The 21479-nt window shown below is 40.3% G+C and overlaps 1 protein-coding gene across 2 annotated transcripts in view; it reads right to left on the bottom strand.

Annotated features, from left to right (window-relative positions):
• NELL2 (neural EGFL like 2) overlaps positions 1–13463 on the bottom strand; it is a 312605-nt gene extending 299142 nt beyond the window's left edge. The window contains exons 1-3 of one of the 2 annotated variants that reach the window (XM_084876648.1): positions 13279–13463; positions 12430–12515; positions 11836–11964 (exon numbers count right to left, since the gene is read on the bottom strand). In XM_084876648.1, the coding sequence (XP_084732774.1) occupies positions 11836–11964; positions 12430–12484 (184 nt within the window). In that variant the 5' untranslated portion in view covers positions 12485–12515; positions 13279–13463. Of the gene's footprint in view, positions 1–11835; positions 11965–12429; positions 12516–12942; positions 13015–13278 lie in introns of those variants that run through there. The other variant, XM_084876647.1, reaches the window with a different exon arrangement.
• Positions 13464–21479: the final 8016 nt, after the last annotated feature.

Below are 21479 nucleotides of genomic sequence, written 5' to 3'. Positions count from 1 at the left end.
TCAGTGTAGCCTTCAAGAAAGAAATTGATATATGAGTAAACATTTAAAGGAAGGAGGGAGGGAAACACAGATATTTGGAGAAGGAGCATTCCAGGAAGAGGGCAAAAGCCCTGAGGCAGGAAAGGGCCTTGTTTGTTTGAGGAACAGCAAAGATACCAGTGGAGTTAAAGTAAAGTGAGCAAGGGAGACATGAGAGACTAGGAAAAAAAAATAAAAAATACTGCGGTGACAGTGGGAGTGTTCACACAGGCATAAAAGAATTTTTATTTTGTGTGAAATAGGCAATCACTGAATGTTTGGGACAAAGCAATAATTCAATATGTATTACATATATATATTACATTTTAAAAGGATTCTGGCAACTATGTTAGAAAATAGACTCCATGACCTGGCCATCATGGCTCAGTGGTTGAGCTTCGACCTATGAATCAGGAGGTCACAGTTAGATTCCTGGTCAGGGCAAGTGTCCAGATTGAGGGATCAATTTCCAGTAGGGAACATGCAGGAGGCAGCCAACCAACGATACTCTCTCATCATTGATATTTCCATCTCTCTCTTCCTCTCCCTTCCTCTCTGAAATCTATTTTAAAAAGTATTTTTTTAAATATGTATTCCACTACGTGGAAGCAATAGTAAAGCAGGAAGATCACACAGGAGGTTAGTGCAGTAATCCAGATGAAGGATGGTGGTGGCTTGGACCAGAGAAGTAGTAGCAAGAAAAAGTAAGGTGGCTGGAGTTTTTATATCAAAACTAGAGGCCCGATGCTTAAAATTCATGCACTTGGGAGTGGAAAGGGGGTCCTCAGCCTGATCTATAACCTCTTGCAGTCTGAGAGCCCTTGGGGGATGTCTCACTGGCAGTTGGACATCCTTAGCGCTGCTGCGGACTCTCCTGCCACCACAGTTGTGCTTGCCATCCATGAGCCAAGCTTCTGTCTGAGTCACGCTCCCTCTGTGGAAGAACATTGACCACCAGCGGGCAGCTCCTGCATTGAGTGTCTGCCCCCTGGTGATCAGGGCACATCATAACGACTGGCCATTCCACCATTCGATCAATTTGCATATTAGTCTTTTATTATATAGGATTACCCATGATACAGTGAGGTGTTTGTTTTAATAGAGGATGCTAAGAGAGCAAAGAGAAAGCAACACTAATTTCAACAAAGAAAAGATTTGTAGTCAAAGTGTTATCTTAGCTGAGTCCTGAATGACATGGAAAAGCTCATCATGAAAAAGAACCAGGAAGAACCCAGAGCAGGTAGCTGGCAGGGAGCTGGTAGCTGTCAGGAGAAATACAGAGCATGATCCTTTTCCTAGAGAACTGACAGTCTCAGAAGGAGGGTAAGACAGTAAATCACTGAAAAACCAGAGGCTCAGGCGCCACTTGCATAAAAATTAACAGAGGGACATTGGACTGCAGAAATAAACAATAATGTCAGCAAGACACTCAAGAAAAGGAGCCAAAGAAGTAGCAGGAAATGTAGGGAAAGTGAGTCCAATTCAGAAAGGGCTCACAGGACCACCCCAAGGGTTCTGTCAACACTGCACTGGCCGTTAACAGCCATGCAAGGTTCCCAGGAATCCTACCCTCCACCACCAGCTCCCACCATCAGACCACACCAGCACCTTGCCAAGAATTCCAAGATTACTCTGACAGGTACATCAACTGGGTTGTTCATTTCTCAAAATTTCTAACATTTCTTCTGGTAACATATACTCAAAACCTAAGGTAAATTATAATATGCTTGAAAAGCAATGTGTTGGGTGACTACAGGGGGGCTGCATGCCGAATTTCCTGTTGCTGCTTTTCTCTCTGCTCTTCCCCACTTCTGAAACTGTGATAGAAGGGCAGGTTATACTCCTTCCTCTCCGAATTGACCGCTCATTCTCATCCTTCTCTACCCAAATCCAAATATCCTCTTCTCTCCAACAAAACCAAAATAGCAACAATAGAAGCTGCTTCAGGGCCAGTTTCTCCCCTGCTCCAGTTCACCCTCACTTGTCCTCCCCTTGTCACATGAAAGATACCTTACCTTTGCTTCTCAAAAAAAAAAACAACACGAAACAAAAAACAAAAAAACAGCATTTCTACCTGGAAGCCCCTAAAAAAACACACATGACCTGGTGTTAATTCCAAAATAAAAACAATATTTAAAATATATTACATGTTTAGTAAATGTTAGGCACAGTTTTATTCATGTAATCTACAAATCAAGCCTAAGAGGCAATACTGTTGTTTTCTCAACTGAAGGGGAGGTCAGTAACAACATCAAGTTCACTCAACTAGTGAACCAAGGAGACAAGATCTGAACCCAAGATGTCTCATTCAGAAGTCCACACTCCTAACTATTACCACACATCAATATAAACTTAGAATTGCCTCCATCATTTATTTCCCTCTGAGTACATCTGTAAAGAATGACCTTTCGAGCAATGGTTTACTGTCTTCATTCTAACGCTTCCCTTTGTAGGGAGAGACCCAAGGTTCCCCATACCTTCCCCAGAATAAAGACTGTTAGCAGAGGTGCCATCAAGAACAACTCAAAAATCCCTGGCCAAGTGCCCAGATCCTGGAAGCTGGCCAAATGGGAAAGGGAAAAGTCACGCTCCATCATTTTTCCCAGCATCTCCCTCTCTAATTCTTTTTAATTTCAGTGGTCAATATTTGAGTTCCAATGAATATGAGTTTATACAGTGGGGCAAAAGTTACCATTAAAAATATATCCACTAACAAACTGTTTGCTTATAAAATGAGTTTCTACATAGACTGGCATCTATCTCTTCAATGTAAATTTTAAACTGAATCCCAGCAAAAGACGAACATTTTCATGAAGCCAATAAAATAATTATAAGAGAAATGCTCAAATGAGACACACAGACACTAACTTATGATGATCTAACACAGGTACATATTTTAAATTAAAAATTTTACAAGAATTATAAATATCTCAAAACAATAATTTCATATGGAAGGATTAAGAGAGAGAGTTCTCAGGTATTTTTGCAAAAACAAACAAAAATACCCAGCACTTGATTTTACCCTATTTCTTCTTATAATTAGCTCATAGTTAGACAATTACCTACATTTTGTCACCTAGAGACTCGGACATATAATTTTCAAAGTTTCTAGTTTCACTCTTTAAGATAAAATTCCAAATTTGGGGTTCTTTTTTTTTTTTTACCCCTGTAATAATTTATATAGAAATCTTCCTTCTTCCGTTATTCTTTAGGTCCCATCCTTACACATAGAAGCAGTGTAAGAAATACCTGATGAATTGAAGTAAAATCAACAGGAAATATCACACTATAATGCCTTAATGTCTAATACCTAAATTATCAGTTAGCAGGTATTAAATTATGGACAAATAATAACGAGAATGGGAGAGAGAATAGATGTCTGCAAGAATGAATTCTGGAACCAGCATGAAGAGAATGAGCTGGGGAGGGGGTGGAGGGGAAAATAAAGCCAAAGAAAGGCAGGGGTCCTTCATTTCAGCTGCTATCCAGGGTGCACCTCAGCCATGACTTAACAAAGCCAGTCAATATTGCTCCAGCTCCTCCCAAATCAAGCCTAGTTGGCATTCTGCAAAGATCCCTGGCACTAAATATATATATATTGATTTGAGGAAGAGAGAGAGAGAGCGATCAATTTGTTGGTCCTTTATTTATTCATTCATTGGTTGTTTCTTATAAGTGCTCCAACCAGAGATTTGAACCCACAACCTTAGAGAATCGAGACAACACTCCAACCAACTGAGCCACCCGACCAGGGCCCTGACACCTTTGATAGGAGACTTCTAGTTATGCTTGCCTCTGTCCATAATTATGACTACCACACTCACTGGGTCACAAACACCAAGTTACTAGTAAGTGCTCTCCATTCTACTTCCAAAATATTCATGCTTTCTAACTTTTCCACTTCTACCTCACCTCTGGATTAACCTTTGGGATGGGGGTTATGTTTTTGAAATAGGAATTCAATAAAAAGACCCAGCAGTTGATTATACTCTATTTGTTCTCAGCATGAGCTCATAGTTAAATGATGACAAGAATCCCTTAAAGTTTCGGAATTTAGTATGAAGATTCTGACTTTACGTGGAAGAAACCATTGTTAGCCACAAATGACTAGGATAACTTTAATTCAGTCGTTCAAGTTTCTAACCATTCTACAAATACACTCTCATGAATAGTTGTGGAGGACTGAAAAAAAAAAAGTTTAATTCAGTTACAACCAAATGTTAATGTCTAACATATATACTAGTTACCTATTGCTGCTATAACAAATCACCCAAACTTAATGGCTAAATCAACATAAATTTATTGTCTTGCAGTACCGGAGATCAGAAGTTTGAAATTAATCTCATTAGGCTAAAATCTAGATGACTGCAAGGCTGTGTCCCTTCTGGAGGTACTAAGACAAAGTCTATTTTCTTGCTTTTTATAGCTTCTGGAGGCTGCCTACATTCCTTGGCTCATGACCACCTTCAAATTTCAAAGTCAGAATGACCAATCTAGTCTTTCTCATTGTATCTCATTGTATCACACTGACAATGACTCTTCTATCTCCCTCCTCCATATTTAAAGGACCCTATAATTACATGGGCCCTATCCAGATAATCCAGGATAATCTCCATATTTTAAAGTCAACTGTTGAACAAACTCAATTTCTTCTGCAACCTTCATCCCACCCTTAGCAAATACATATTTTAGGTTCTGAGGATTCAGTATGTGGACAGTTGGAACACCATTATTCAGCCTACCAGGCTACCTCTTTACTTCCAAAGATTCACTTCCATCCCACATGCAAAATACATTCACTCTATTCTCCAGAAGTCTCAACCCATTAGATATCAACTCAAAGTTTAATTCTGGTCTAAGTTCTTATCAATTCAAAAGGCCCAAATTTCATCATCTAATTTGGGTATAAATAAGGCTTTGGGTATAATCCCTTTTGAGGCACAATTCCTTTCTATGAAACTCAAGAAACAAGTTATCTTCCCCCCAAATAGAATGGTGGGATAGATATAGGATAAGTTATAGACATTGCCATTTAAAAAAGGGAAAAAAATAGAAGTTAGAAAAATTAGACACTGGACCCATGCAATTTTGAAAAACAGCCAGAAAAATTGCATTTGGTTTCAAAGTCCAGGAAAAATCTCCTGTGATTCTTGTCTCCACCTTCTGGGCTCTTAGCTCTGCCTTCTGGATTCTCAGTTCTGCCCTCTGAGTCAATGTTATGTTTTAGTACAAGTGACACAAGCTTGCAGTTAAGTACTTAAATCAGCCTGTTTCTTGCTTGCAGAATTTTTGGACTCTAACAACCTTTTTTTTTTTATTATTACATCCTCTAATTTCCCCTTTCTGGAAGAGACAGGAGTGTTTCTGCTGATATAATATTCTCAAGAACCTTCTGGGTCTCCCATTAGAAAAGAGCCTCTCTGCCAGAATGACTACCATCAATAAATCAGCAAACAAGTGCTGATGAGAATGTGGAGAAAAGTGAACACTTATGCACTGTTGGAGAGAATGCAGATTGGTACAGGCATCGTGGAAAGCAGTATGGGGTTATTTCAAAAAATTAAAAATAGAACTGCCTTATAACCCAGCAATTCCACTTCTGGGAATTTATCCAAAGAAATCCAAAACACCAATCAGAAATAATACATGCACCCTTATGTTCATTGCAGTGTTGTTTACAATAGTCAAGATTTGGAAGCAGCCCAAGTGTCCATCAGCAAATGAGTTGATAAAAAGGCAGTGTTACATTTACCAAATGGAATACTACTCAGCCTTAAAAAAAGGAAGGAAGTATTACCCTTTACAAGAGCATGGATATGGAGAGCATTATGCTAAGTGAAATAAACCAGTCAGAGAAAGACAAGAGCCATATAATCTCACTAATATGTGGAATCTAATCAACAAAATTAACTAACATGACTCATAGGTAGAGAACAGATGACAACTGTCAGGGGCTGGAGGAGAGATTGAGCAAAAAAGAGAGAAAAAACTCTTGGACACAGACAATAGTGTGATGACTGCTAGGGTAAGGGGGGATATGGGGAGAAGTGGAGGAGGGCATAGTGGGGGATAAATGGTGATGGACAGAGACTTGACTTGGGCTGGTGAACATACAATACAGTGTACAAATGATGTGTTGTAGAATTAATTGTGCACTTGAAACCTGTATACTTTTGTTACCCAGTGCCACCCCAATAAATTCACTAAAAAGGAGGCGGGGGAAAGAGGCTCCTCTATAGACAATTCCTGGATAAATCCATCTCTATTACTGGCTTCTGCTGAGATGTTTGAGGTAATCCATGAGCTACAGGTTCAATTTCCTAAAAGAGCCCTCTATGTGACTAAATATTGTGACCTTATTTCTGAGGTACTAGCAAAAGGATTTCCACCTACACCATTAGCTTCCTATCTAGAGCAGGCTCTCCCGGCAGTGAGCCTTCTAACTTTAGCATCTTTTCAATCTGGATAGGCTGAAAAATTTCTCAAATACCAATTCTGGTTCCTTAACATTTCTTACCCCAATTTATCTCTTTCCTCACACATTTTACTATGAGCAGAAAAAAATTTTTAAAAAAAAAAAAACAAACTTCAAATCTCTGCATATATATCAGCTCAGCTAAATATCTAAATTCATTGTTTACAAGTTTGCTTTCCACATAACTGCAAGACACAATTCAGCTAAGTGTTCTGCCGCTATCTAACAAGGATCCCATTTCCTGCAATTCCCAATAACATGTTCCTGATGTCTATCTGAGCCTTCACTGGCAGTACCTTTAATGTTCGTATTTCTACCAATAGTCTGTTCATGATAATTTAGGTATTCTCTAAGGTGACTTCATTTTTTTCTCTACCATACTCTTCATTTTCTTCTGAGTCTTTGCCAATATCCATATTTTTCTATTAAGAATCTATTTCACAAAATATAGGCTTTTTCTATCATGCTCTGCAAAATTGTTTTAGCCTATGCCAAATGTCCAAACTCCAAGCCACTTACACATTTTTTGCTACTTTTTATAGCTGGCCCCATTTCCATGTATCAAAATCTGTACTGGCTTCCAATTACTACCATAACAAATTACCACAAACTTAGTGGCTTGAATCAATACACACTTATTTCACAGTTCTGGAGATCAGAAGTTTAAAGTGAATCTCACTGGGCTAAAATCAAGGTGTTCGGCAGTGCTGTGTTCCTTCTGGACACTCTAAGGGGAAATCTATCTTCTTGTCTTTCCCATCTTCTCAGACTGCCCACTTATATCTTCAAAGCCAGCAATGGCAGGTGTAGTCATTTTCTGATTACATCCCTCTTCTAGCTCCTCTTCCAGATATAAAGGATCTTTGTGATTACCTAGTACCCACCTAAATATTCCTGTTTCCTTATCCTAAGGTCAGATGGTTAGCAATCTTAATCCTATGGGCAACCTTAATTCCACACTGACCTGTAACATGACATATTCTCCAGTTTCCAGGATTAGGATGTGAACATATTTGAGGGACCATTATTCTGCCCACCCTAATATATCTCTGTATAATAACAATTTTTTATTACTCTATATAAGTATGACCTAGCATGTAACCTGGTCCCTGATTTCTTCATTTGCTTCATTTCATATCACAACCCGTATACTTCCACTATTCTTGATTTCTTCCTTTTTCTCAAATGCGCCATGCTTATCCCAGAATTTCTGTTCATGCTATTTCACTTGCCTTTGTTACTCTTCCTCTCTGAATCTCCACAGTTCCCCCTTCTCCAGACTACTCTATTTATCCTTCAGCTATCAGCTTACATTACTTTTCTTCAAAGACTGGATCTTATGATCCCTATATGGAAATGTAGAGTCCCATTACACCCTTAGTTTTACTTCCTATCATTTGTCTTAACAGCGATTAAATTATCTATGTGATTGTTTGTGTAATGACTATTTCAAGCCACTATGAAAAAAACTTCTCACTTCTTCATTTGTTATATGCCTAACACCTAGAAGAATAGTAATTACACAACAAAATTTATTTGGATGAATGAACACATCTCCTTTAATCAACATAACAACATCAATTTTATAATTGAGGATAAAAGCTCAGAGAAACTAAGTAATTTCACCACAGTAAAACAGGAAATGAGATTCTACTTTGATCAGTCTGATTTCTGAGCCTATCTCTCAATTATTGTGTTATTTTATTATATTGGGGGCAATGAGTACGTATTGTCCCTAAACCCACGTAAGCTCACTAACCATCACACTGAAGACTAATATTATCACCTCACTTTCCTTAATGCCACCAAATGCCCAGTTTCATTCTTGTTTCCATATATTGGCATAAGAGTTGACTTGTGAACACATTTTTCTTTGAATGCATATATAATAAAGTATAACTATCAAGTAATAATGGGTTTATATTGCACAACAATTTACAAAAATTATAATTTCAAAAAGTACTGAATTACAGTCCTAGCCAGTGATAAATGGTTAGAGCATTGGCCCATGCCCCTAAGAGTTACAAGTTTGATCCTTGGCTCTGGTGGGGGTGCGTGCAGAAGGCAGCCAATCGATGTGTCTCTCTCACATCAATGTTTCTCTTTCTCTTCTCTTGCCCTCCTCTCTCTCTCCCCCTCTCTCCCTGCATTCCACTCTTTCTAAAAATAAATGGGGAAAAATATCCTCAGGTGAGAATTAACAGAAAACAAACAAACAAAAAAGTAATGAATTGCAAGAATCTTAAAAATTGCTAAAGAGAATGAAGTAGGCAAAAGGAGAAGCAATATTTAATGACCAAAAATCAAAAATCACTGGGAAACTACACATTGGAATTATTTTCAAGCCAAGAACAAAAGAAAACAGTTACACCACTACAGGAAAAATTTGATGGTACAAAATCTGTTTCATCTATTTAAAACATATCTGATAACTCCAAGTAACTTATCTGATAGGCTCATTTGAAATCTGAGGACATCTCACAGGTTTTGTAACGTGTTACTATTCTTGCTATGCCATTTTACACATATACAAAAAGATCTTCAGCATCCACAATTCACTATAAATTGAATCCATAAAATCTTCAGAGTCTGAAAGCTTTTGTCTCTCTAAAATCCACAGAATCCCAGTGAAGGAGTAGGAGGGAGTCAGAACTGATTTCTTAAAAATAGTTTCCACATTCTAATAACAGAAAAAGAAAAGAAAAGGAAAAAAAAAAAAAAAACCTTCCCAAAGTAACTGGAGCAGGCCAAAGGCCTACCTGCTGTCTATTTCAGAATCTAAATCTCAGAATAAAAGAAACCAGAAGAATATAATCAGTACATCAGGAATGCATGCCTACTGAGAACATGGCAGGCAGCAACTACTTGCTGATTGATTGGCTATATAAAATAAAGTTTATCATTTGGCAGGAAATGAAATTTTACCTCTTCAAATCTCATCTAGAGTATTTGTTAGGCATTTACTCTAAATCAGAGATTTTCAAATGGTGTGCCACAGAGCACACTGGTGTGCCATAAAAAAAAATTTAAACCATAGTTAACTTTTTAGTCTGGGGCACTCACCTCTTTTCCCTTAGATTGTCAAATTTAATTTTTTTTTTTTTTTTTAAGACAACAGCCATCACAATAGCCATCTGGTGTGACTGAATCAAAAGTATACCTACTTTTTTGTCAGGACAGCAAAAAAATATTTTTTTGGTGTGGTACAGAATTTTAGTAATTAGTTTATGTGTGCCATGAAATGAAAAAGGTTGAAAATTGCTGCCCTAAATATTGGACTTGGTACTAACAAGGAAACAAAAATAGCCAATTCATCAATGTGCACTGTATATAGTTACTGTAAACAATTCAAAGAACATATGTATTTGCAATACAATACCAAACTTGAAGAACTGGCAATCTAAATAAAAGTGAATAGTAAACGTTCCTTAAAAAAAAAAAAAAAAAAAAAGAATCATGATTAATTAAAAAATAAATAAATAAATAAATCATGAAAAGACATGGATCTCTTGAAACTATTTCTGAGAAATTGTCTAATTGTCTAGCTGCATAAGGACATAAAATGCCCAGTCCTGGAGGTTTGTATTTGTGACAGCTCAGACACTCTTCAGAAGAAACTATGAAGAACACTAATATAATTTAAAGGACCTTTAAAAAATTTAAGGCACTTAAACACCTCTGGTTAAGAGGAGCATTAGCTTCTGTAAAGCTCCCCAGTTATACAAATAAGCAGTCCTGAAATAACTTTCTATTGTGTTCACAAGGATTGAAAAGCAGTTATAAAAAAAAAAGAAGAAGAAGAAGAAGAAAGAAAGGAAGGAATGAATGAAAAAAGAAAGGAAAAGGAAAAGAAGCTTAACCCTAATGGCACTTCTATTTTACTCTGAATTTTTCTTAACAGTCTGGTTTTATTTCCTTTATTATATTTGGTCATTGTTTTTAAAGGATATAATATAGCCCCAATCCAAAAAAGAAAGAAAAAGAAAAAAAAAAGACCTTTAAGTAATAGAAATAAGTAAACTATAATTTTATTATAAATATTTGTCACAGAAACATTTAGTACGCTCACCCTAATGAAAAAAATTTCATCTTTATTTCTTATACAAGTACACTTGTTTTAAATAAATGCAACACATGTCAATTTCCTCCCTCCTCCTCCAACTGTAAGCTTTGGTGTTACTGTCCATGGTGACACTTACTGGCTGTATCAGGCAATAGCACCACTATAGAAACAAGGGGTTTTTTATACCTATTTCTTGGTGGCAGATTTGCTGAAGTGGTTTTCTTTTCCATATCTAACTCTTTAGTAATTATGAGTTACACTTCTTTTGAAGTCATGGCACCAAAATCACAAAAGAAAAATCTAGGTGGGGTGGGGAAGGGAGAAGGCACTTTAGTCATCCCATCAGATATGTTACACGGAACTCCGTTTCTCCTTTGCCTTCATCTATCCTTCGCCATCTGAAACTAATCTTTCCGTAAGTGGTTAGCCACCTTTTAGAAACTCCTATCACAGCGTCTTTCCACACATCAAGCACTGTTCAAAAAGCTTTAGTAAATCAAAGCTGGAGGCTTGATGCATTGGAATTTGCTTCTGACTATACAACACGTTTAAATATAGTTTAAATGTAGACACTTGTGCCAATGCCTCTTCAAAAAAAGTTTTAAAATCCTAAGTATACAAGTAATGGTGATACCGGTATACTTTTGAATGAACACATTATTTTAAATATTTTCAAAGTCATTGTCAAGAAATAGTATTCCCTGTCTCTTGTCATTGATGAAAAAAAAGGGGGGGGGGGGGGAAATCATGATCTTCCCATGAGGAATCTTGTCCCAAATACATTGTTTGTGATGCACAATAGATAAAGCTACTGGGAGATAATCATGTTGCCAGAAAGCTACCCACATAAAGAAACTCCTCCCAACCAGGCAGGCACCATTGTACCTGAAACTTTCAGAGAGCAGCGTCTTCACGACGATTAAGCTATCCTCCTTCCTACCTAAATCAATGTTACCCAAATGAGGCATTTTTGTTATAATTCATTGTTCCCCAGACTCTGAAATCTACCATCTGCCATTGGAGTTTCTGTACAGTAATTAAGGCACTATCCATTAGAACTGGCAAGAGTACAAAGTGAGGAGGAGGGGGTGGGGAAGGGCGGGAGGGGAGGAAAACCAAGCCATTTACAAAGAGATGTTAGGTGTGTGCGTTTCCCACTGACCCTTCCACATCTCCGCTCAGAGCCTACCACCCACGAGGCGGCCCAGAGGGGTGGGTGGGGCCACACCTGGGCCTCTCCGAACTAACCCTGCACAAGGGCTCCCCAAGCTCTTCCTACCTTGGAAGAGAAAGGCTTTCGTCCCATTATGCAGCCCGGGGACCTGGCGCACTCCGGTCGTGGACTCGCCAAGTTCTAACTCGGTGAAGACGTCAATCTGTAGGGAAGGGTCCACACCGAGCCCCCAAGCTGGTGGGAGTGGGGGTGAGGGTGGGGGTGGGAGGAGGAAAGAAAGGGGTGGAAAAAAAGCCCCATCAAAATGCATGCCTCTTCCTCCAGGGCAGCAAAGAACCGCGTCTGGGAAACCACATTGGGGAACTGGGGAGAGGCGGCTCCCTCTGAGCCTCACCTGAGACCAGCAGCCAAAGCTTTAAATAGCGGAGCGCCCCGTCCCATTTCCCTGACCTACTTTAAGCCCCTCTGGGGGCAAAGTTCCCCCGGGGCCCTCCGACCCTGGGCGAGGGGTGTGACCTGCCCTTCCTTCCGTCTCAGGAAAAAAAAAAAAAAAAAATCCCAACCCAAAGCCACCCCCTATGCCAGGCTTCCCACTCCAGACCTACTTGGGGCGGAGGAAAAAAAAAACCAAGGTGTCTGTCCCCAGTCAACTGGGGCCATCCGTTCCTCCCCTCCCCGCCCTGAGCCGGGGCCACTCACCTGCTCCGAGACCCAGGACCAAACAGAAGCTTCTCAGTAAGACCCGAGACTCCATGGTGTGGATCTGCTCAGTCCATCGTCTCCCTCTTTAAAAATAAAAAATAAAATAAAATAAATTGAAGCAGTCCTTGGGATCCAGCGGGAAAATAGCTTGATCTGGTCTCTCCTGCCGCTGCCTCGGATGTACGGATTAGCAGGATGAGTACGATTGGGTTGCCTAAAAAAGAAAGAACAGGGAGGACGCCCTGGCACGCGAAGAACTTGGACCCTCCAGGCTCACACCATTCCCACACGCAGAGCCCGGGCAGCGGGCCGGCTGGGAGGGGGCCCAGAAGGAGAGGGGAGGCGGGGGGGAGACTTGCTCGGAGGCTGCTTTGCGGGGAGATTAGCTCCTGAGCCGTAATAAAGGCAGCAGAAGGCACGCACGCCCAGAAGGAGGGAGGCGGCCCCCCCAAAAAATAGCCTAGGATGGGGCAACCCTGCACCCGCCGCCCGTCTGCCCAGCGCCCAGACCTGTTGTAAAGACAGAGACAATGGAGAGAGCCCCGAAGACGCTCGGCGGAGGGAGAGACAGCTCCTCCGGGGAGGGCGGGGCGGGACCTCGGAGGCGGGGAGAGGAGGAGGGAGGAGGAGGAGGAGGGAGGAACCGCCGAGGGCGAGGCCGGCGCTGGGCGTCCCACTCCTGCACCGGCTCCTAGGTTTCCGATATGCGTCTAGCGGGTCCCAGAGTGTCGGCAGCTCCCGCCCTTCCCGGGTCCTCCCGGGCTGACCTGGGCGAAGCCAACCTCCTCTCAGGATGGAAAGATCTGCATGCAAGGCGCTAAGTTGATGGGTGGTCTTTCCTCTTACCCTTTGATTTCGGCGCGTGTCTTGAAAGCCAGAGAGAAAGGACCCACAGCCACAGCAAGACCGGGAGGAGACGCGCTCGCCAGCGCTGGAGGCAAAGGGAAGAAAAGCCCAGGAACGATGTTGCGTCGCCGGGCGCTCCCGAGCAGCCCCGGGCGCTGCAGAGGACTCCGGCTCCGGGGCGCAGAGGAGGGCTGCCAAGGCACGCTAGGGGGAGACTGGCGGGGACGGGGAGCAAACCTAGGAAGCCCGGGGAACCCTGGAGGGGAGGATCCGTGCCAGGGGCGGGGCGCTGGAGAGCTTCCCAGGTGCGGAGAGAGCCGGGAAGAACTTAGCCAGGAACCGCTGGACAGCTCCTCGGGGACCTCGCGCGCCCCCTTGCACTCAGCAGGGAGACCGGGGCTCTAGTTCTCCAGGACAAGCACCTGGCCTGGGGGCAAGGGCAGCTGGGGCAGTGTGTCTGCCCATCAGAAAAGAAATAGATAATATATGATGGGGAGAGAGAGAGAGACAGAGAGAGAGACGAGAGAGAGAGAGAGAGAGAGAGAGAGAGAGAGAGAGAGAGAGAGAGAGAGAGATAAGAGATGATAGATAGAAGATAGATGATAGATGATAGATAGATAGATAGATAGATAGATAGATATTAATAGATAGATAGATGATATAGACAGACATAGTTCATATGGGGGGGGAGAGAGAGAGAGAGAGAGAGAGAGAGAGAGAGAGAGAGAGATGATAGATGATAGATAGATAGATGATAGATGATAGATAAATAGATAGATGATATAGACAGACATAGTTCATATGGAGAGAGAGAGAGAGAGAGAGAGAGAGAGAGAGAGAGAGACCTGGATCTGGGAAAGAGAGGAAAGCTCCCCACCCGCCACTGTTGAGCATATTCATGAATGCTCTCTACCCATCCTTTCACCATACATGCCCGATTCATAAGAGTGAAATCATTTAAGATCTAATTCTCAGCAGGCAAAAGTATAGTCAAGGTCAATGGCACATAATACTTTCAACATATACCTAAAATTTTGAGGTAAATTTGAATAATGATATTCAACTACCATATTGAAAATGTTAAGTTTCAAAGCGATGAAAATGTTAATCTATACAAGTTCAACTGAGTTTCTTAACTTTCCATCCATACAGGCAGATTCTGAGTTCTCCAATAGGATCCTATATAGCTGCTTACCAGGATACCTCCTGGATAGGGTCTGAGGCTCCTGAGGAGCAATATGTACTACATTATACTATAATGAGATGAGTTGCCCTTGGAATTTTTAAGGGGAAAAAAAAAAGACAGGATCTAGAAGCTTTTCCAAGTTAATTTTTAATTATCTCTCCATAGCAACTGTTCCATTTAATTCAATTTCTAATTTTGTGAACTTTGAGAAATATTCCAATACTTACATGTTAAAGTATTGTATGGATCTTCCTATATTTGTAAAACTATACAAAATAAAATTAATATAATTGAATTAATTCAAAGAACATTATTCATCAGAGAATTAAAGATCTTTAGCATTTCATTTAAAATATTGAATTGTAATAAGTATCTACAAAAGTTCCATAAAATACATTTTAAATGATCCCATTATTTAAAACTCTTTTGGAAGATAAAATGAGATAGAAAAGTAGATATATTGATACATACATATTTACATGTAAAAGTTCTTCTAACCTACTTGTACTCTACCAAATCATAGAATCTGGGATACCCTCCAATGTCTCTCTCACATATGACATCCTGAAAGCTGGTGGTTTGCAATCTTGTCATCAGTATTCCACACTCCACACACACACATACACACATACACACACACACTCACACACACACACACACACACACACTTTTTGAGTTATTTTGTACCCCAAATTATTCAGTTTTATCTGCTACTGTAATTATGATACTAGTGGCCCAGTGCATGAATTTGTGCACATTGAAAGGAAATTGATTAGAAGAAATATTTTAATATTGCTATCTGCCCTTTCTCTATAATAGAAGTGTCAACCAAATTCACAATCAATAATGACAGATCAAAACATATGCATGAGATTGGCACCAGCAAGAGCTTTTTAAGTATCACACATGCACAAGTCAACTTAAACTTTTATTTATTCAGAGTGGCCAGATTATTATGATCTCTGAATGCTATATAATAAAAGGTTAATGTGCAAATTGTCCCCTCGACCAGGAGTTTGACCAGCAGGCAGGCTGGCCAACCGCCCATGTCCTCTCCCCCTGGCCAGGTTGGCTAGACCTCACCCATGCATGAATTCATGTACTGGGCCTCTACTATATATATTGGGTGGCCAGATTATTTTGCATTCAGAGATAATAATAATCTGGCCACTCAGTGTATAGAATAAATTTTCTTAATTAGAACTGCTTTCTGACATAGCTAAACTTTTTCCAGTCCAGTGAAGCACTCCGACTTCTCTTTTAGGTAATTGTCGGCAACACAGCAGGAAATATCAACACAAAGCAGATTATTATTGTAGAGCATGCAGGGAGAATGAAGGGTAAAATATTTAAATGCAGCAGTGTTTGACTGTATTCTGCACAGTGAGAAAACAAGTCATTTTCAAGGCCCATCATTTCTAACTTCTTTTTAGTCGGGTCAAGTTTCTAAGCTTTATAAATCCCCATTTTTCCAGTTAATGAAAAGAAAATAGGATTCCACTGAGTCTCCTATCTACCTACTCCAGGACTTCTGTGAGGACCAAAGGAGATGAGGCACGGGAAAATGCTAGAGAAATTTAAATTTTTGATTGAAGTGTGAAATGTTTCCACCTGGCTATAAAGCAAGTCATGTTCCTGAGCTGAAGAAACTTCAAGGAGGCTAGTCATTGCTAGGGAGAGGAAGCTGAATATTGTTATGTGATGTCATTATCCAGCACCCACAGCCACCATTTCTGCATCTGGGCCACATTTGGCGCCATGGGGTCTTGGCAATGTCAGCTACGATTTGGTGGGCTGCTGCTCCAGGGTGGTGGCAAGACCTGTGTCCCACTTGGGGAAAGCTGAGTGTTGCTTTGTTGGTGCCAGGTCCATGCTGCTGTTTCTCTTAAATGCCAAGTGTGCATCACAGCAACTCCTGCATTTAGTGTCTGCCCCCTGGTGGTCAGTGAACATCATAGCAACCATTCAGACAGTGGGAGGGACACTTAGCATATTAGCCTTTTATACACACACACACACACACACACACACACACACACACACACACACCGTATTTTCCGGCGTATAAGACGACTTTTTTTTTTTTTAAATATATTTTATTGATTTTGTACAGAGAAGAAGGGAGAGAGATAGAGAGTCAGAAACATCGATGAGAGAGAGTCATCGATCAGCTGCCTCTTGCACACCCCCCACTGGGGATATGCCCGCAACCAAGGTACATGCCCTTGACCGGAATCGAACCCGGGACCCTCCAGTCCCCAAGCCGACGCTCTATCCTTTGAGCCAAACCGGTCTCGGCAAGACGACTTTTGAAACAAAAAAAAGTCAACCGAAAATCGGGGGCAAAAGACCAAAATTGCACAAAAATTACCTGCAGATCTTGATGGCAAAGTAAGTCTTTTCTTTGAAGTGGGGTGTAGTCTTATACAGCGAATATAGGCCTAAACCTATGTTTTAACTGTAAAATTAGGGGGTTGTCTTATATACTGGAAAATACGGTATATATAGATATGGAAACCATTAAAATATGAGTACAGAGAGAGTTGGTTCTATAAAAATAAAATGCAAAGCTTTGGAAAACCATCATACAGGTTAATCACTGTTAGCACAGAGGTTCTCCACCTGGGAGGGGTTTTCTAACCTTAGAGCTACAGATACTTTAAAGTTGGATAGTTCTTTATTAGGACTGTCCTGTGCCATGTAGGATGATTAATGGCACTCCTGGTCTCTACCCACTAAATGCCAGTATTTTTAATATTTCATTTTATCTATACATCTTTTAACTATATCTTTTTATAAAACTTTTAAATTAGTGTTCTAAAATTGACAGCTGTCAGAGGGGAGAGGGGTTAGGAGCTGGATGAAAAAGGTGAAGAGATTTATATATATATACAAAAAATAATGTTGTGATAGCCAGAGGGAAATGGGGCTGGGGATAGGTGGAGGTGGCCAGAGGGGAGTGGGAAGTGAGGATGGAAAAAGACTTGGCTTGGGGCAAGGGGCACATGATGCAGTGTGCAGATGATGCTTTATTGAGTTGTACATATTGAAAACCTGTATGGATTTGTGAACCAATGTCACCCAAAATAATGGAATAAAATTAAAATAAATTTAAATTTCTCTAGCTACAAAAATAAAATAAAAATGGTGTTCTAAGGAAGACAATAAAATACTTAACTTTTCACCATCTACTCAAAGCCCATATATGTTACCACCACTTCAACTAAAATACAGAAACTTTTGTCTACGGCCATACTACCCTGAACGCGCCTGATCTCGTCTGAAATACAGAAACTTTATAACCATATTGGTACCTTTATCACATCCTTTCACATAGTGATTGTCTTATGTGTAAAATCAACATACACTTGAACTTCCTTTAGACAATATAGAAATTTTTGCTTGCAATCATTGTGTTGGAAATAATAATGTCTTCGTTCTCTCCCTGACCACCCCTCCCCAATAAAAAAAAAACATGTCCATGTCCTAATCCATACAATTTGTGAATGTTATTTTAAGTGGCAAAAGAGATTTAAGGTTTCAAATGGAATTAAGACTGCAACCTTAAAATAGGGAGATTATCCTGGCTTCCCTGGGTTTGTCCAGTCTAGTCACAGAGGTTCTCAAATGTGGCAGAGGGATGCAGAGAGAAGTTGAGAGTAGTTTAATAAAATAAGAATTTATCCTGCCTATGAAGACAGAGGAGTATAGAAAGGCTAAGAGCCAAGATATAGGAGCAGCACTTAGAAGCTAAAAATTACAAGGAAAAGGATTCTTCCCTGCAGCCTCCAGAAGAAACACAAGCTGCCAATACTGTGATTTTAGCCCAGTGAGATCTATTTTAGACTCCTAAACTACAAAACTATCTGCATAAATAAAAGCCTAAGCGACCATCATGACCAAACAACCAGAATGACTGGTTGACCAGTCACTATGATGCACACTGACTACTAGGGGGCAGAAGCTCAACCCAGGAGCAACCCACTGGTGGTCAGTGTACTCCGACAGCCAACCTCTCACAGCCAGCCAACCTCCCACATCCGCCCAACCTCCTGTGGTACCCTTCCTCCCCACCTCTGCCAGCAACCTCCTACAGTCCCTCCCCCTGGCCTGCCCCAATAGCTGGCATGGCCTAGGGACCCCACCCATGCATAAATTTGTGCAGCGGGCCTCTAGTAAGATAATAAAGCTGTGTTGTTTTAATCCACTAAATTTGTGATGATTTGCTCAATATTCATACGAAAAGAATTGCTAACTACATAACAAAAGGGTCATTCAAAATGGTAGACTCTATGATCCTGACAAGCTCCCCTTGTACCATAAATGCATATCAAAGCTAAATAAAATGTTCAAGAATTTTTTATTCATATATGAGTTTTGAACTTAAAAAGAAAGAAAGAAAGATAATCCTCAGGTGCTAAGGGGATAAAGAGCTAGTTGGAGATTGGTGAAGAAAGAAGTAGCTGATGCAATGATTGGGAGAAGATGGAACATAGGGACACTGAGACAATAGGGTAGGATTTTAACATCCACACAAAAGCTAGAAACAATGAATTATGGCCAAAGTCAGAAGATGTGAAGATGTTACTGATTCTTCTAATAAAAAGAGGGATCTTTGAAGAATTATACTACCCAAATTAAGAAACTTTAAAATTTTTTGCACATTGGCCTAAAAAGTGACAAAAATGCTTGCCAGCTACATGTGACCATAGGTGGGAAACACCGATAATAAATGGCAAATCCCAAGCCTTGCTACATGCCACTTGCAGATATAAGGTCCAAAATTATACTCCTCACTGGTATAGAAATTCTAAAATCAGAAAGCATGAAATCCCCAGAGTATCCTAAAGAAACAAATATAAAGGTCCTATTCAGGGACTGTCCACAATCTCTGAAATAAAAGAGGAAATTTTCAGATGAGAATAAGAATACAATAAAATTATATATAAAAGCTTAAGCTACAAAACGATCAAACCACCAGTCAACTAGTTGCTATGACATGCATTGACCACCACAGGGCAGAAGCTCAATACAGGAGCTGCCCCCAGGTGCTCCCACAACAGGAGCTGACCAACCCTTCCCTGAGGCCCTCCAGCCCACGGCCAACCACTCACTCCCTCAGTAGCCCTGAAAGTCTTGCCACCTGAGAATGGGCCAGGCAGTGATGGACCAGCAATGCCACTATGATCCCGACAGCGCCACCAGCCTCCTGGAGGTCAGCCTCAGGCACTGCAGCCGCTTCCCCGCCCTAGATGCTATGCAAGGGAAGAACCTATATAAAAATGGCTGCCAGGTGGCTCCCAATAACCTGCGTGAACATCAGCAGGAAGGATCCAGATCCCAGGCTGGCAGGGGCATCCCACTGCCTGCCTGGAGGGCTGATTGCATCCCTGGCTTCACTCCATCCCATTCCGGACCTGCACCAGAGGCAGGGCTTATCACTGGAGAGCACTGCTGTGGCAGAGTGAGCCTCTCCCCATTAGAGCTGACTCAGTGAGAGCCTGCAGCCAGAGCAGCAGGCAGGAGCAGCAGGCAGCATTGGACTGCTGGTTTTGGCCCAATTCCCACAGGCCATGCCGAGGGACCCCATCCATGCACAAATTTGTGCACCAGGCCTCTAGTAATGATAAATTGCATTAAAATAAAATAAAATGAAAGATAGGAACACAGAGAGAAAATGAGAAGTGGTATGAATTCTCATGAACTTAAAATCATAATTTTATTAATCGAAAATGTGGTTAAAAGTATAAAACATATTTAAATAATCAGAGTTATTTTAGAGGAATAGAAAATAACAGTATTGTTGAGAAAAGATTAAGCAGATTACAAAATAAAGCAAATAAGATTTCTAAAAATAAAAATGTATTGAAAAACAATATTGATAAAACCTTTTGCTATAATAAGCAGAAGATAAAATTGAATTATAAATTAGTGAAAATGTCTGAGAAAAAATGAAATCTGAGAAAATTATGTAAAATTTGACAAGAATAATAAAAAAATGGAAAACATGAACAAAATATAAATATTAGAATTAGAAGTCCCAACATACACTACTTATAGATATGGAATAAAAGGCTAGAGAGAATGGAAGATTACAGTATTATAGGAAATATTTAAACAAATAAGACCTAAAAGCTTTCAAAAATTAAAGAATGACATTATTTTCTAATTCTTACTAAGATAGAATAAGCATATCCCACCCTCTCTCTCCCACTGAATACTATTAAACCTGACATTTGAATGGACTACTGTAAATTAAAGAGTAGCAGGCAAACAGCGAAAGAAGACTAAAGTTTGAAGTATCACTATATTAGCAGTGAGTACTTCTAAAAAATGGCCATGACCCAAGGGTATATTTTATTGAGAGAAAGGAAGTAGCAAGGCCATGAACATGAGAAACATCGATCCGTTGCTTCCCATACACACTCGACTTAAGAGATTGAACCTCCAGCCTAGGTATGTGACCTGATCAGGAATCTAACTGGCAAACTTTTGGTGCACAGGATGATGCTACAACCAACTGAGCTACACTGGTCAGGGCTCTGTGTCCTTTTTCATAAATAAATAAATAAATAAATAAGCAAACAAACAAACAAAAATCCACATGTTTTTATTTATTTCCTAAAGGAAGGGATAAATATGAAAACATCAATGATGAGAGAGTATCCTCAATTGGCTGCCTTTTGCAAACCCTTACCAGGGCTCAAACCTGTAACTCAGACATGTGCCCTGACTGGGAATCGAACCATGACCTCCTGCTTCATGGGTCAACACTCAATCACTGAGCCACACTGATATCGAAGTTCTCACTAAGTTCTTTTACCCTACTCCTAAGTTCATTGAGCATCCTTCTCACCTGTATTTTGAACTCTGCATTTAATAAATGCCTTGTCTCATTTTGTTTAGTCGTTTTCCTGGAGTTTTGTTTTGTTCTTTGGGACACATTTCTTTGTCTCCTCATTTTGACTGCCTTCCTGCATTTGTTTCTATGAATTAGGTAGAGTTGATACATCTC

This window comes from Pipistrellus hanaki (assembly GCF_964339955.1).
Source record: "Pipistrellus hanaki genome assembly, chromosome: 3".
Taxonomy (NCBI): Eukaryota; Metazoa; Chordata; class Mammalia; order Chiroptera; family Vespertilionidae; genus Pipistrellus; species Pipistrellus hanaki.
This window is presented reverse-complemented; position numbering and strand designations above follow the sequence as displayed.